At 47.0% G+C, this 15,463-nt stretch overlaps 1 protein-coding gene across 1 annotated transcript; it reads left to right on the forward strand.

Annotated features, from left to right (window-relative positions):
• Positions 1-4,370: 4,370 nt before the first annotated feature.
• LOC135374349 (uncharacterized) lies at positions 4,371-9,764 on the forward strand. Its single transcript, XM_064607340.1, has one exon. The coding sequence runs from the start codon at positions 4,371-4,373 to the stop codon at positions 9,762-9,764; it is 5,394 nt and encodes a 1,797-aa protein (XP_064463410.1).
• The last annotated feature ends 5,699 nt before the right edge of the window (positions 9,765-15,463 follow it).

Genomic DNA, 15,463 nt, shown 5'->3' on the forward strand with positions numbered 1-15,463 from the left:
TTTGAGTTGCAGTTATTGAAGCACTTCGCATAAGCACTAATCTGGGCGATAATGGGGAAGGCTCTGCTTCCGAAGGTAATAGAGCTTGAAGTTCGTGCGTTAACTGTTGTGTGGCTGTGACATGCAAGTCCGTATGTGCTTCATTGTTTCAGGCACGAGCGGGCCTACGCCGTCCCAAAGCGCCTCGTTTTCATCTGGTGGCCCGGATTCTGCTGCACCGTCAGGACAAATTCCCAGTACGTTTCGATGCGTACAGTGTTGTTTCATACCATTATTATCTTGTGTGATTTGTTGCGTCATGCAATTTCTGTGTGTGTGTGTGTGGGTTGGGTGGTGGTGGTGGTGGAGGGGGAGGTGCCCGTTTACTCCTGTACTGGTGACTTGGGGCGGGATTCTCTTGTGTTTGTTACCGTGAGCACACTGCACCGGCCTTGCCCCCTCACCTCAAGTATGGGATATTTTCTTCTAATACCACCTTCCCATAATTAATATACAGGGTGTCCCAGAAAACGTGTCATTGAATTATAATAAAAAAACTACACCACCTAGAGTCATGCGGTCAATGGCATTTGTTCTTACTGGGTTTTTGCCACCTCCGCATGTGAATGTCGTGTAACGTAAGTTTAATTATGTAAATTTTTGCGAGCTTAAGTCGGAAATTTGCCTAGTAACGGTTACTTTTTTACCCCACCAATGTCAAGAGCGTGTCTAATTTAGTGAAATTAATGATAATTGACAGGGATATTCAGGAGCTATCCCATCGAAAAAAATAGCCGAACATCATGCTCTATGGAGGTCGCACAGAATAGCGCACGATGAATTTTTCAGCGCAATCTTTGTCAGTCCGACGAAAGGAGGTTGGAAGCCCAGCCCTCCCCGACATCGCAGAAAGAGGTAAAACAGGAACGGCTTATCACGTCCGACTTTCGCTGGGATAATGCTTTCCCTCTCCCAATTTTAGGAACTGTTACTTTTCCTACTATCACTCTGTGGGCTGGCTTCGGAACCTCCTTTCGTCGCACTGAGAGCGATTGCGCTCAAAAAGTCATCGCGCGCTATGGTCCGGTGCTCCGAAAAGCACGATATTCGGCTATTTTTGCCGGTGGGATAGCTCGTGAATATCACTGTGAATTATCATGAATTTGAGTGAATTCGGCACGCTCTTCATATTGGTGGGGTAAAAAAGTGACCTTTACTTGCAAAATTTCCGAGTTCAGTTCGCAAATATTTACATAATTAAACTTGGAGTACATGACATTCACATTAGGAGGTGGCAAAAACCTAATAAGAACAAATGCAGTTGACCGCATGATTCTAGGTGGTGTAGTTCTTTTATTATAATTCAATGATACGTTTTCTGGGACACCCTGTATGTTGTGTAGTACACGTAAGCTCATGAAATAAATTTCGGATTGCCAAATTCCCTCGCATTATTAGCATGTTATATGGATATGTGCCATGATTTGTTGCAAACATTTTGTTCGTTGGTACTGTCCTGATGCGACGGAGCTTTGCTTGGCGGAGCTTGTACAAGGTGAACGTATTATGTGAATGTATGAATTAGGCCATACCACATTAATTTCTTGATATTTTGGCAAGGCAAAATAACCAAAGGAAACAAGAATGGAAAGGGAAATGTGACGGCGAAAGTAAAAAAAATGGAATGGTACAACGGCGAGGATGTGCCCGTTCTGTCGCTTCCTTTCGCCAATATTTTGCATTTGCATTTTTCTTCTGGAAATTCCATTCTTGGTCAAAGAATGGAATAATCTTCTTTTTCGTGCATGGATTCGGTATGAAGTACTGCGAATGATGACACGTTTTGTTGTGCTTCTCCTTTGATATCTTCAGCCATTATAGTCAGAATGAGCTCCTCCTTGAAGGAAGCACAGCAAAAAGACGATGGGAGTACCCTGCACTTGGTGCAGCGTTGGGCAACGCATTCCCGGATATGGTCACTGAAACCGCGAGCAGCCAAAATAGAAACTTCAATCATATGGTATGTGGTATAGTTGAGTGTGTTGCAGCAGTAATTTTCTTCATGCTGGGCAGGTTGCAGTTACGGACCTAGGGGTAGTGGTTCCACCTGACGCAACTGAAATTATCAACTAACCATAATATTCGGATGTACGCAGACTTCCTTCATAGCCAAGCTGACCAAGACAAGGAGGGGCAGAAGGCGAAGACGTGAGAGACGCGCCAGAAAAGATGAGACACAAACTGGCGATGTGGGCATAAGCAACTGTGCCAAAGATGAAGCTTAAACTGAAGTGATCTCCGTGGATGATGCCATATCCGAACTAGAGGTGGGTGAGGGCTGACAAAATTGTGCCGTTTGTGTTCTAGCTGCAACAAGGCAGACGCATGTAATCTGGTTTGCAGAGCCTCAAGTCTGCCAATATTGCATACGACATCAAGAGGATGTCACTGCTGCTTAAGACCCAGATCAGGGAAGCCCAGCATGTCAACATGTCAGCGTATTTCCTTGACTACCAAGTGGTAAGTATATCAACGTTTTATTTTACTGTCAGTCTCACGTGACGTATTAATTAATCCTGTAGTACGTTGTCAGTGGAAGCGGAAGTACGCTTTCGACAGCCCATCCATCAAATGGAAGAGAATATGGTTTTGGAATATATATTTGGAATATATTTATAGAATATGGAATATAAGGTTTTGGAAAAAAATCCAGCGAGTGAAAGGCGATAACACTATCACCTACCTCGAAATTTATTCTCTACTCCGGCCAGCTCGAACCCCTTACCAGCTGATAACCTTGGTGAGTGAAACTTCCACTTTGTTGCATTTCCCAAACTTTTAATTGATGCAAAATACTAATTTTAGCTTCCAACAATTTCGCAGCAAAAAACAGACATTTAATTTCGGGGTACATTTCGAGTTTCAAAGCGACATATTTGTGGGTTCATTGGTCCACGCTGCGTTCTATCTATTTCTTTTAATAATTTCGTTGTCTCGAATAATACCTATCGCTGTACTTATTCGTGATTGTCAGAGCAATGCATAATTCTTCGCTCCTCACGTGTCAGGAAAATTGTCCCGAGGAAGTTGTCGTGCCAGGAACAAAAATCTTCTTTGGAAGCCAACAGCGTTCTATCTGGTGCGGAAAAAAACCCAAACAAGAAGTTATACTGGAGAGCACCGTGACGCTGGAGAAGGCCCTCATCGTATGTGCAACGGTCTACTACATCAAAACGTTCACCTACCCAGCGGCATATTCATAACTACTGGGACTAATACGCTCTGCAAGTAACCGAGCGTCCTGCGCATATCCCGGTTACTCCACTCGGGAAGCCCCATTGGCTAAGGCGGCGCCCTCCCTCTTCCTTCTCACTGCCTCCTTTCATGCGCAGAGACGCACTTGCACGGCGTATTCAACTGCAAATACTGAATGATGAAAGATGAAAGTCACTGAAAAGGTTAGCCACCTGTAGGACTCGAACCCACATCTTCTGGATTACCGGTCCATAGCTCTACCAATTGAGCTAAGCTAACACGCCTTCTCAGCGACTTCCAGGGTGCGTCATCTGAAGGGACAAACCAGTCACTCTCTCTCACTCATCCTCCTTCCGCTCTTACATTTTTGCACACTCATACACACATTCATACGACAGGGATCGACGCAAGCGGCAATTGTTGAACATGAGATAACTGATGTTCTGAGGCTGGAACAACATAAGGAACAACGAAAGGAGGATGAGTGAGAGAGAGTGACTGGTTTGTCCCTTCAGATGACGCACCCTGGAAGTCGTTGAGGAGGCGTGTTAGCTTAGCTCAATTGGTAGAGCCCTGGACCGGTAATCCTGAAGATGTGGGTTCGAGTCCTACAGCTGGCTAACCTTTTCAGTGACTTTCATCTTTCATCGTTAATTTCTTAGGCAACTTGAGGCCTTGTATGTGATTGTCCCTTCTATGTTGTTCCAGCCTCAGAACATCAGTTATCTCATACTGAACTACGCTCATTTCCCCAGAGCATGGCGGAAGACCGCACTTCTTGATTTGTTAGAGGTTCTGGAGAAAAGGGAAACATAAGTGTGCTGACAACAGACCGTTTATAATTTGCATTCTGATTGTTGCAGAACTCTCAGAGGGCAGCACAAGAACGGGGTTTTTCTTCTTCTTTGGGAAAACGTTTTAATGTAAGACACATTGTCATCGTGAATAAAGGTATGAGGTATGTTCGGAAAAGGAACGTGATATGACGAGGAGGCTTGGGGCTCTGGGAAAGACATCGCTGCGACAAAGCCAGGACATAAAAAATTTGGTGCCGAAACCCGGGAACGCTTCACGAACGGAGTCTTTGTCTGTAGTGATCTACTGGTTGTTGGATAAAGAGAGCCCTACGATCGACTATGGAACGTCTCAAGGTGAAGAGGACGTCGCGAAGGAGACAAGCTACGAGGCTTGTGGGAGAAGCCAAGACTGCACTGAGCAGCACTCCTAATGATCGGAAGACCGTCGAAAGCTTGTTGGAACGTCTACGCGTGAACCTTGAAGAGCTGAAAGAGATCAATTCCGAGTTTGAAGGTCATCTCAAGGATGATGAATTAGAGGTGGAATATGAAATGGCTCTGGAATACGAAGAAAATTCTATAAAGGAAATGTCTAACCTACGTGTCGCCTTGCAAGAGCTCACCTCAGTGTCGACGCCTGCCACTCAGGTGGCCGCTCCAACGAATGTGGCACTACTTGGGACTCAGTCTGCCGCTCACACGCCGTCGCTTCATGGCAGTCACGCTGGGACCCGTCTGCCAAAACTTCAACTGATGCGTTTCCGAGGTGACCTATCGGAGTGGCTTCCCTTTTGGGAACAATTCAAAGGAACCGTACATAACAATAGTAACCTTTCACAACCAGAGAAGTTCTTCTACTTAAGGTCACTGTTGGATGGAGCAGCTGCAGCCGCCATATCAGGTCTACAAGCTTCGGAGGTGTGCTACAACGATGCCATTGAAATCTTGATGGAAAGATTTGGAGACAAGCGTCGCATTGAAAGGCAGTACCTTACCAAACTGAGGACATTGCCTCCAATTAAAACTCACAAAGATTTTCGAGGGCTTAGGAAGCTATATGATCAAGTCCAAGCAAACGTGCGAGGTCTCAAAGCACTGGGTGTGGAAAGCAGCTCCTTTGCAACAATGCTGACAGATACTATCCTTTCAGCGTTGCCTACTGAAATGGCCATGGAATATTATCGTACTGAGAAGAGAGGCCAGCAGCTTGGCACAGCAAGTTTGGAAGGCAATGGAGACGAGACCAATGCCGGAGTGAGTACCGCTGGAAGAGAGATTGTTGGAACTACGGAGTTAGATCGAATTCTAAAGTTTCTCCTAATTGAAATCGAAAGCTTTGAGCACCTCAAGTTCAATGGATGTGCCTATGACGACAACGAGATGAGAGGACATCAGAGGCAAGGTGATCGACAGAATTCAAACAATGCTGGATTCAAGACACGACCGGCAGCGTCAGTTCTCCACACCACTGCTCGGGAAATGACCAACGATTGCATATTTTGCAACACCTCGCGACACATAACGGAGCTGTGCGACGCAGACATCCCGCTGGCAGAGAAGAAAACTACTCTTGCAGCTCAAAAGCGATGCTTCCGTTGTACGAAACATGGACATCATGCAAGAATGTGTAGGAAGAAAATAACCTGCTCTGCATGCGGAGGAAGGCACGTAAGGACGATGTGCGATCCTTTGTGGAAACCAAGTGAACAGACAAAAGTGAAAGAAGTCGTCAGTACTAGCATGCACACGAGTGGGACTGGCGAAGATGTGAAGACAGGTACTGTCGTCTTACTTCAAACGTTCAGGGCATGGGCCGTAGCTGAAGGTCGCAGTCTATATCTCAGGGGAGTCATTGACGGCGGTAGTCAACGAACCTTCGTGCGCCAAGATATTGCCAGAGAACTGAATCTTCCTTCTGCCGGAGAAATAGACGTCACGATAAATACTTTCGGGAACAGGACTTCCAGAAGGGAGAAGCAGCGTCGGCGTTTGGTCAAACTGTGCTTACGCAGTCAATACGGAGGGGAAGTACATGTCTTTGAAGCAATCGAGGTACCATTCATTTGTGAAGATCTTGTGACATGCCCATTGGATAACGAGGACGTGCGTACTTTTCTTCTAAGTGAAGAGAAACTAGCCGATGAGTGTCGCTTCTCAGGGGTACGGACAGAAGATGGAATTGGCGTGCTTTTAGGCTCTGATCAAATGTGGAAGATCATGACGAGGCAGGTACGGCAAAGCAATGCCCAGAATAATCTTGTTGCCATCAACACTGCTCTGGGTTGGACTTTTCAAGGACCGGTATCAGTTAGATCTTCACTCGAGAACAAAGACAGCACTCTAGTTTGTGTGCTTCGCACTGATGCCACTCACGAGGCGTCATTACAGATGTTCTGGGAAATTGAGCATCTGGGTATTACGGACGGAAATAGTAATGATGAAGGCGACGACAAAGTTCTTTGTCAATTTAAGGAAACCGTACAGAAGGTTGGCGGAAGATATGCCGTCACTCTACCTTTGAAGAACGATTTCGTCCTTAACGATAATTTGGAAGTAGCCGAGAGTCGGCTGAACGGACTCCTAAAAAAGCTAAAGAAAAATGGTTTGATGGCAGAGTACGACGCTGCGATGAGGAAGTACGCAAGTGACGGACATGCGGAGAAGGTACTCGTCGAGTCAGAGAACGGCAAACAACCTCAGCAAGTCTATTACATGCCGCATCAAGCTGTGGTCAAACAGGAATCAGAAACCACAAAGCTTCGTGTTGTCTTCGATGGATCCTCGCATGCACCTACCGTAGCTTCACTGAACGATTGCCTGGAAAAAGGACCCAGTCTGAATACGGATCTTCTGCCGGTCTTGATACGTTTCCGAATGTACCGTATCGGTCTGGCAGCAGACATTGAGAAAGCCTTTCTTCAGGTTGAGGTCCAAGAAAGGGACAGGGACGCTTTGAGATTTCTGTGGTGTCAAGATGGTCCTACGGAAGATATTTCTCAGAATCCGGTGGAAGTATGGAGAATGAAACGTGTACCCTTCGGAACGACAGCGAGCCCCTTTCTTTTGGCGGCCACACTGAGACATCACCTAGACAACGTCAAAGGGCATTTCCAACGGACGGCACGGCACATTGTCAATAGTTTCTACGTGGACGACCTATTGACGGGTTCATCAACGGTGGATGGAGCAATAACGATATACAACGACGCTTCATCTATCCTTCAGGAAGCTGGCATGAATTTACGAAAATGGATTTCAAACGCAGAAGAGGTACGAAAACAGTTTGGTGAACAAGACACCAACAGTAGACAAGAGAGGATCCTGAGTTGCAGGGAGGATCGGAAAGTCCTCGGTATACTGTGGGACACGTACGGTGATACTCTCAAGGTATCAGGCAAACGCATGCTAGAGGATGGCGTAGCGCTCATTAGCAGTAAACGCGGAATTCTGAGCGCAGCAGCGAAGCTGTTTGACCCTCTGGGCATGCTCTCTCCGTTCAGCATTCGAATCAAAATGCTGTTTCAACGTTTGTGGGAGGAGAAGCTTGATTGGGACACGCCTTTGACCGGAAATATACAAGAGCTGTGGCATACCTGGTGGTCGGAGCTGCCAAAGTTGGACAACATCGCACTAAATAGGTGTCTCGTTCCAGACGGAAATTACAACTTCAAGTATGAGCTTCACATCTTCAGCGACGCTAGTCCTTATGCTTACGGAGCCTGTTTGTATTTAAGAGCCATTGCAAATGGAAGAACAGCGAAGGTCGGGTTTGTGTTTGCAAAGGCTCGGGTGGCGCCTTTGAAGGCCCTAACTTTACCACGACTAGAGCTTATGGGCGCCCTGTTGGGAGTGAGGCTATCAAAGAAAATAACTGAAGCTTTGACGCGTCTGAAGGAAGTGACCTGCGTATACTGGACAGATTCGTCAATCACCCTTTGTTGGGTACGAGGTTCTCCGTTACGTTGGAAACAATTTGTAAGAAATAGAGTTATTGAGATCCAGGAAAAAAGCGACGTATCAGCTTGGCGATTTTGTCCTGGGAAAGAAAACCCAGCTGACCTATTGACCAGGGGCGAGTCACTTGAAACGCTTGAGAAGTGTGACACATGGTGGAACGGACCAAAGTGGCTCGAACGGGACGAAGACGAATGGCCTGCTCAAACGGTGCTTCCGGAAATAAAGGACCTTACTGATCAAGAGGATGTGCACAATGACGCCACTACGTTGCAAAGTTCTGTCAATATAGGAGTTCCCGCTGTACTGGATCTCGACCGATTCAGCAGTTTGCGTAGAGCTCTCAGAGTGACAGCGTGGATCAAACGGTTCGTCGACAATAGCCGACCAGGTAACCCACGGGTCTTTGGGGCACTCTCAACAGAGGACATTAGTTGGGCAGAGAACTATTGGATGAAACGAGCTCAAGAGGAAAGGTATGGACTCGAGAAGCAAACCCTGAGTCTGGGAAAGGCGTTAGAGAAGAACTCGGCTGTAGTGAAGCTAGCACCTTTTCTTGACAACGAAGGAATCATGCGGATCTCCGGACGTCTTCATTTCTTGGAAATTTCAGGAACAGTAAAGCACCCGATTCTGCTTCCACCCGACCATCGATTTACGGTACTGACTGTGGAATCAGTGCACCTGAGGGTTCTGCACGGAGGAGTGCAAGATACCCTAACTGAACTTCGGGAGCGATTTTGGATTCCAAAAGGACGACAGATTGTAAAAAAAGTAATCTTTCACTGCAGGGGTTGTATCAGGTACCGCGCCAAAGCAGCGACAGCAAGAATGGCTCCATTACCACAGGATCGAGTAGAAGCCGGTACGCCATTTGAAGTCGTCGGGATTGATTTTGCCGGTCCTGTTTTCTTCAAAGGAGCAGTACGCGACGAAAAGTCCTACATTTTGCTCATCACATGTGCGACAACTCGAGCCATTCATTTAGAGCTCGTATCTAAAATGTCCACAGAATGTTTCCTGCTAGCCTTCTCCCGGTTCATTGCTCGGCGAGGTATACCTAAAGTGATATACACTGACAATGCACTAACCTTCAAGAAGGCGTCGAAGGACATAAGTATTTTCTGCGACACTTTGCAAAGACAGCGTTTTCACGACTATTGTACAGAGAAAATGATAACATGGAAGTTTATCATGACATATGCTCCATGGTGGGGAGGGTTCTGGGAACGTTTGGTAAAAACAGTGAAAGGGACCCTCCGGAAGACACTGGGCCGTAACAGATATGGGTTTGAAGAACTGACTACAATCTTACAGCAAGTTGAAGCAGTTGTAAATTCAAGGCCACTTACCTATCTTGGTGACTGCCCAGAAGACCTTTCCCCTCTAACTCCCGCACATTTCCTGACGGGAAAGAGACTCACGTGTTTGCCAATGGCTCCTATACCAACGCCGCGATCAACGAGTGCACAAGTTAAAGCTAACTGGATAAAGCACGAAAGAGCTATTGACAGCTTCTGGAAGAGGTGGCTGAAAGAGTACTTGCTACAACTTCGTTCAGCTCATAGTTGGAATGTACTTAAGTCTTTGCCAGTGAAGGTGGGAGATGTGGTGTTGATCAGCGAAGAAAAGGTTCCTCGACACATGTGGAAGATAGGAAGAGTTGCTACTGTGTTTTGGGGGCGGGACAAGGTGGTGCGGGCCTGCGCAGTGAAGCTGCCAGACAAAACAGTACTGCGACGACCGGTGCAGCTTCTGTATCCTCTCGAAATGGTGTAAGGGTCTCATTGTGCTTTTTCGGGGGGGAGTATGTTGCAGAACTCTCAGAGGGCAGCACAAGAACGGGGTTTTTCTTCTTCTTTGGGAAAACGTTTTAATGTAAGACACATTGTCATCGTGAATAAAGGTATGAGGTATGTTCGGAAAAGGAACGTGATATGACGAGGAGGCTTGGGGCTCTGGGAAAGACATCGCTGCGACAAAGCCAGGACACTGATGTCCACGTTTACGTTTATTTCCCTTTTAAAGAGGATAACACCCTAATAGTACCTGCATGGTGTCATATCTCAATTCAGTGCGGGACTATGTCACAGTGTCTGTGTACTTATTACTGTTGTATTTCATGTTACGTCTAAGTTCGGGCAAGGAGTACGGAGTGACCCGTTTTAACTTAAAAATGTTTTAGCACATATGTTTTAGTTCCTGAGAGGACTGCATATGACTAGTTATTATTAGTATTGTTACTATCCGTAGGGCGTTCTGAGAATAAACATTTCAGGATAACAGATTTTAGATGTGTCCGTTTTCATTGTGTTCAGTTGAGGTTTAGCGTGGAGAATTTACGTAACATGTCAAGGAAAGTGAACAAATGATACGAATAAGGCAGTGCATGAGGCATCCCTATTGGCGCCTTTGTGGGAACACAAAGGCGCATTACATGCTTCATATCGTTTTGCGCCGCGAAGAATTATCCGATTTGCACAAAGTTGTTTAGAACGAAACTGTTCCGAATTCTGGTGGTTAATAATTGCTGGCTTTTCATCAGCAACTTGGAAATTTGCAGCGTAACCTCCAGCGAGTAGCTACAGCGAGGTGAAGTAGATCTTCTATTTGCCGCTGTATTATTAATTCCGTGCCTTCAGCGCTTTGTGTGAATCCACAAACTCTCAGGGTCACCACTTCCTGAAGAACGCTTAGTGCCAACAGCCTGCGGCGGACAGAAGAAGCGATGGATAGGAGGAGCGGCGTGTAACCTCTGCAGCGTATACAGGCGAGAGCGTGAAACGAACGCAGCGTGTAGTACCGCGACGTATACAGACGCGAAAGTAAAGAGAGTGTAGCGTGTAGAAGGCACGGCGGGTAATACCTGCAGTGTATACTTTCTGTAGCACATACAGGGCGCGGCGGACAACGAACGTGGCACCTAGAATGCGTGTTGGTCAATAGCTGTAACGGATATATCCGCTATATATTTTCAAAAAGAATAGCGCTTATTTAACCGCTACCGGGCTAAGAGTGTACTCAATAAGCACGAGCCAAAGCAATGGTAATGACGTCTGCCCGTCTATCCAATCACCATCCATCCACCCAACCAGTTCGAACCTGTTCAGTTTCAACGGTTGAAACTTCAAACTTTCCGGACGCGCAACGGGTAGCAGTTGGGTCTTGGCGGCTGCACTCCACTGGTTGTTATACGAAAATCTTTCCAAGTTCTAATCTCCCGCACGTTTTGTCTTGCAATTTTTGAGCATAGCGAGAACGTACGCCGTGCTGTCTAGTGATAAAAACTGTTGAGCGCAGCAGAGCCGCAGAGCTCCCAGAGTACACTGTGGTGGACAGCGTTTCTATGTTCTCTGGCTTTCAAGTTTAAGGGGTGAGTTCACTATTCATTAAAGTATGTGGCTGTTTCTGTGCACCAAATCGCATGTAGTAGAGATGCGTGGCATAATATCGGAATATCATTTCCTTTATCTATTTCGGCTTCGTATCACCGATTGAAGCACATTGGAAGTGTGGGTTGAACTGACTGCACTTGCATTCAAAGTAGTGATTAACATTGTATGTTCGGCAGTACAACGTTTCAGTAAGTGCCTTGGTTCGTCTTGGTGCTAAAACAAATACGGTATCACTAATTAACCTTCCAGATTCACGAGTTTTCGATGACTGTTCAAGTCTTGAGTAAACGAAAGTCGACAGTTACGGTTTGCAGGGCGGACACGCCGGAACATAAATGCTGGTTAGTTCATTGTCATGTCAGCCCGACTTCGGTTGTTGCATTTTTCGCTGGTAGTGAAACCACACACCGAAAATTTTGCGCAAGTACTTTTGTTTGCATATCATGGTTTCATAGCAACTGCATTTTTCTTTTTATAGGTGCTTGGACTATCTTGCATCGGTGGATATGAAAATAGTGGTATCCTACCCTACGAAACATCTATTTGCACATAAGCTTAATAGTTCCCTGTGAGATAAGGGGAAGCAGTTGTCTCTGACTTGAGACTGTGTTGTCCTCCAATGTTCCTGGTGTTCGATGTGCCCCCTAATCTTACTCTAGAGGGAGCCTCTTTAAATTTTTATGTCAACAAAGTATTGCAAATACAGTTGGTGGAAGGCTCTAACTGCACTCCATTTACATGGTTGTCGTGTGGTTAACGAAATCGCACTGTTTTTCAGATGCTGTGAAAGTCAGTAGGGAAGTGCGATGTAGAAGAAAGGACTGCCAGAAGCTTGCTAAAGAACCGCACAACATGTGTGGGCAGCAGACAAAATATTCATCAAACGGTACAAAACTAGTATTTCTGTGCTTAGTCGTTTTGAAACATCCTTGGTATTGTATGGAGAACAGCGTGACTATGTCATTCCGTCTTACTTCACCCAAACAGCTATCTGACAGTAGTGCGAGATTTGAGTTCCTAAAGGGTTTATTCACTGAAGTCACCTCAGCGCCATACTATAGGTCCCTTAATGTTGCGCCCTTGCATTTGTTCGCCGCATTATGCTTTTTAGGTGACTATTAACACCGAAAACATGGAAATTGCTTGGATATTCTACAAATCACAGAGCAACAAGTTTGAAACACCAGATATACGGTGAGTATAATATGGGTAACAGCTTGGCTGAGATCTACAATATGGTGGCGGATGGCAGCAAATCTGCCTGCTAGCGACAGTGGCGGTCTCGTCTCGGAGAGGCGGTTTCGTCTTTGATCAGTGAAGAGCGACTCGTGCAGGGTCACCCGACTGCGATCCTGGCGCCTAGGTCGTAACAAGATTGTTAGCGTCCACGATCGACGCCGGTGCTGCTGCGTGTATAATCTCGCTGCATGGGTCCTTCTTATCTCCGCCAGGGTCCCATGTGGCTGTTACGTGCTCTTTATTTCCCCCGGCCGTGTCGTCTGATGCGGTGATCTCCTTTCTGATGACCTTGTTGCCAGCAGCCATGGGTGGGACAACCCCGTGCTAAGGCCCCAGCTGACAGCCTAAATCTCCATCAGAGTTTTGAAAGTGCTTTCCGAGGTGCATCGCGGAACATGACAATGCTCCGTCTTCCTGACGTGCATCCGCGACTGCTGGCTTCTGTAGTTCCGCAGCTGCGTTATTTCCCAGCCTGTGATGTCCATATGTAGTGAGATTCTGTTCCGGCTGCTCATCCAACGTACTCTGATCGTCGTTGGCCTTTGCTGGCACATACGTGGCTGATACAATTTCGTGCGCTGTATTTCCTGTTATCTTTTCTGTCAACGCCGTATTCCGTGATTTGGACCAGCGAATGCTCTGGAATCATCCACATAGGCTCCCCTACATCAGTTTCGTCGTTCTGTGGTGGAACACGTTTAGGCTCTGCACGACCAGCTTCTACGCACTTCGGTGCGTCGTCTTCAGCTGAACGTTCGAGAAGTATTCTCCCCAAGATGGGGTAGCGTACCGTGCTCTTCCCATTCTTCAACTCCCCTCGCACCGGCACTCACCAAAGCGATCGCCGGTTATTGAGATATGGCTGCTGCTACGCCTGGTACTGGTCCTTGTTCGGAAGGCTGTTGGGCATCGTGAGCAGCGGTTATGATAATCTCATGATTTTCCGAAAGCTTTACCGTGCCATATGGCGTGCTTCCCAAGACTTCGGTTACAGTTGTCGAACTAAGAGGGTCTTCGGCTATTTGCGTTTTGTTCACCGTCGTCAATGGCTCATGCTCAGTTTCCTCAGAAATTTCATAGACTTGTTTCCTTACCTGCGCTGCCACTGTCTCCCGAGATTGTCCAAACTTATCCTCGTGCTTCACAACTTGACTTTGTTCCATCGCTTTTTCCTGTCCTGTGTCCAGAGGGGTGGGAAGCAAGTGATGACTAACAGCTTGCACCAAAGGCTGTGCTGACGCTCCCGTGACCTTAGTGTCTCTATGATCTGGAGGTGCTGTTGCAGGAGGCACAGAAGGTTTATCGTCTGACGCCGTTGTAGGTATGACAATGCTACCTGCTTCAATGGTTAGCGGGACGGCACCATGCGAAGTAGAGTCGCTAAGCGTTTCGAAACTCCAGCTGACGTTCCATGTTGCTTCCTCCCGTTTACGTTGCAGTGTCTCCGTAGTACTATGGCCCGCCCTGGTCTAGGGCTGTGTCTCAACAAGTGACGCTGTCAGTGCTAGGTCCTTCGTCTGCTCGACATCCGTACGCGATATATCACTGCGAATCACGTCTTCAGGTGGAGAAAGTGTGATTTCAGGTACGGCTGCAAATTCTGATTTAACTGCAGATTCCACGCTGGTCTCAGCTGCATACGCGAAAGGAGCGGCTGAAGGCTTCTCCGCAGTTGTCGTCGCAGTCACCCTGGTCTCTGCAGGACTGATGCGTCCTGATGCGTGTTTCTCGTCAAGTGCAGTTAATGGGACTCCGTGCAGAGGTACGCCTGTCGATGCTGCTGCCAGCTCTACTGCTTCTTGCGGAGCGTCCACTGGTGCTTCATGTTCTGAGATTTGGCCGTCAAGTTCTACTTCAAGTGGGACGACTGATGGCAGCGAGTCCGGATTCCCATATTTGTTCTTCAGCACCTTGACCGCAGTGGCGTACGTGGCATCTGTAAGCCGAAGACCCCCCTATGAACGTTGCAGCCTCCCCGAAGAGCACGGTTACCAAGTGCGTCATCTTCTCTCCGATGGTCAAGGACATATTGCTGTGAACTGGTGCCTCGAACCGGCTCCAAAATTCTTGCCATGACTCGTGGCGGCCGTCAAACCTGAATAATGAAACGGAAGAGTGTAGCGACGAAATCCGATTGGCCGCTGTCGATTCGGAAGTCGCTGTTCTGGACGTCGCTCCCGCATGCTGGGCGAGTCGCTTCTGCAGAAGGCAAATGACTTGGAAGGTGCGATCTTGCCATTCCAGCGCTGCATCTAACTCTGTTTCTGCTTCTTGAAGTGTGAACAGAGTATCTAATCTGCTGTCGATGTCCGCAAGGCTCGTGGAGCACGTCCTAATCCTTCGTAACAGCACCTCACAGCGACTGACGTGGCCCGAACCGTTGTGGGATTCTGTAATGACTTGTTCGGCCTCGCTGAGTATCGCAGTCAACCACGTATGCGCCATTAAATTGAATCATCATCTGCAACTGCCATTATTCAATTCAAGTGCCAGGTCTCAGTTGGATACAATGATATGGCGAGATATATTTTTGGTTTTCATTCTGGAATTGCTCATTTCAGAAGAATAGCCACTGTGAAGTTTGTTTTCGTTTTCGGAAACATTAAGAGGACTAAAACCAAACACCTTTCTTTCGGAGCATCCCTTATGCACCTGCGTTTCAATTCCAATCTGCGTTACAAGAATGACAGACCACTCAGCAGCGATAAACGTTTGAAGGTGAAAGTCAGGAACGAAGATGCGTTAATCTGTGCGAAAGGGGCTCTGTATGTGTCTGAGTCGAGGACATTGGTCTCAAGCTAATTCCTGTCTTGAGAAGAGGTGACAACTATGCTCCTTCTATCT

The sequence above is a fragment of the Ornithodoros turicata genome, unplaced genomic scaffold (assembly GCF_037126465.1).
Source record: "Ornithodoros turicata isolate Travis unplaced genomic scaffold, ASM3712646v1 Chromosome54, whole genome shotgun sequence".
In the NCBI taxonomy this organism is placed as follows: Eukaryota; Metazoa; Arthropoda; class Arachnida; order Ixodida; family Argasidae; genus Ornithodoros; species Ornithodoros turicata.

Bases quoted from the DNA above. Each gene is read 5' to 3' on its own strand.
- LOC135374349 (XM_064607340.1), top strand. From the start codon at position 4,371: ATGGAACGTCTCAAGGTGAAGAGGACGTCGCGAAGGAGACAAGCTACG.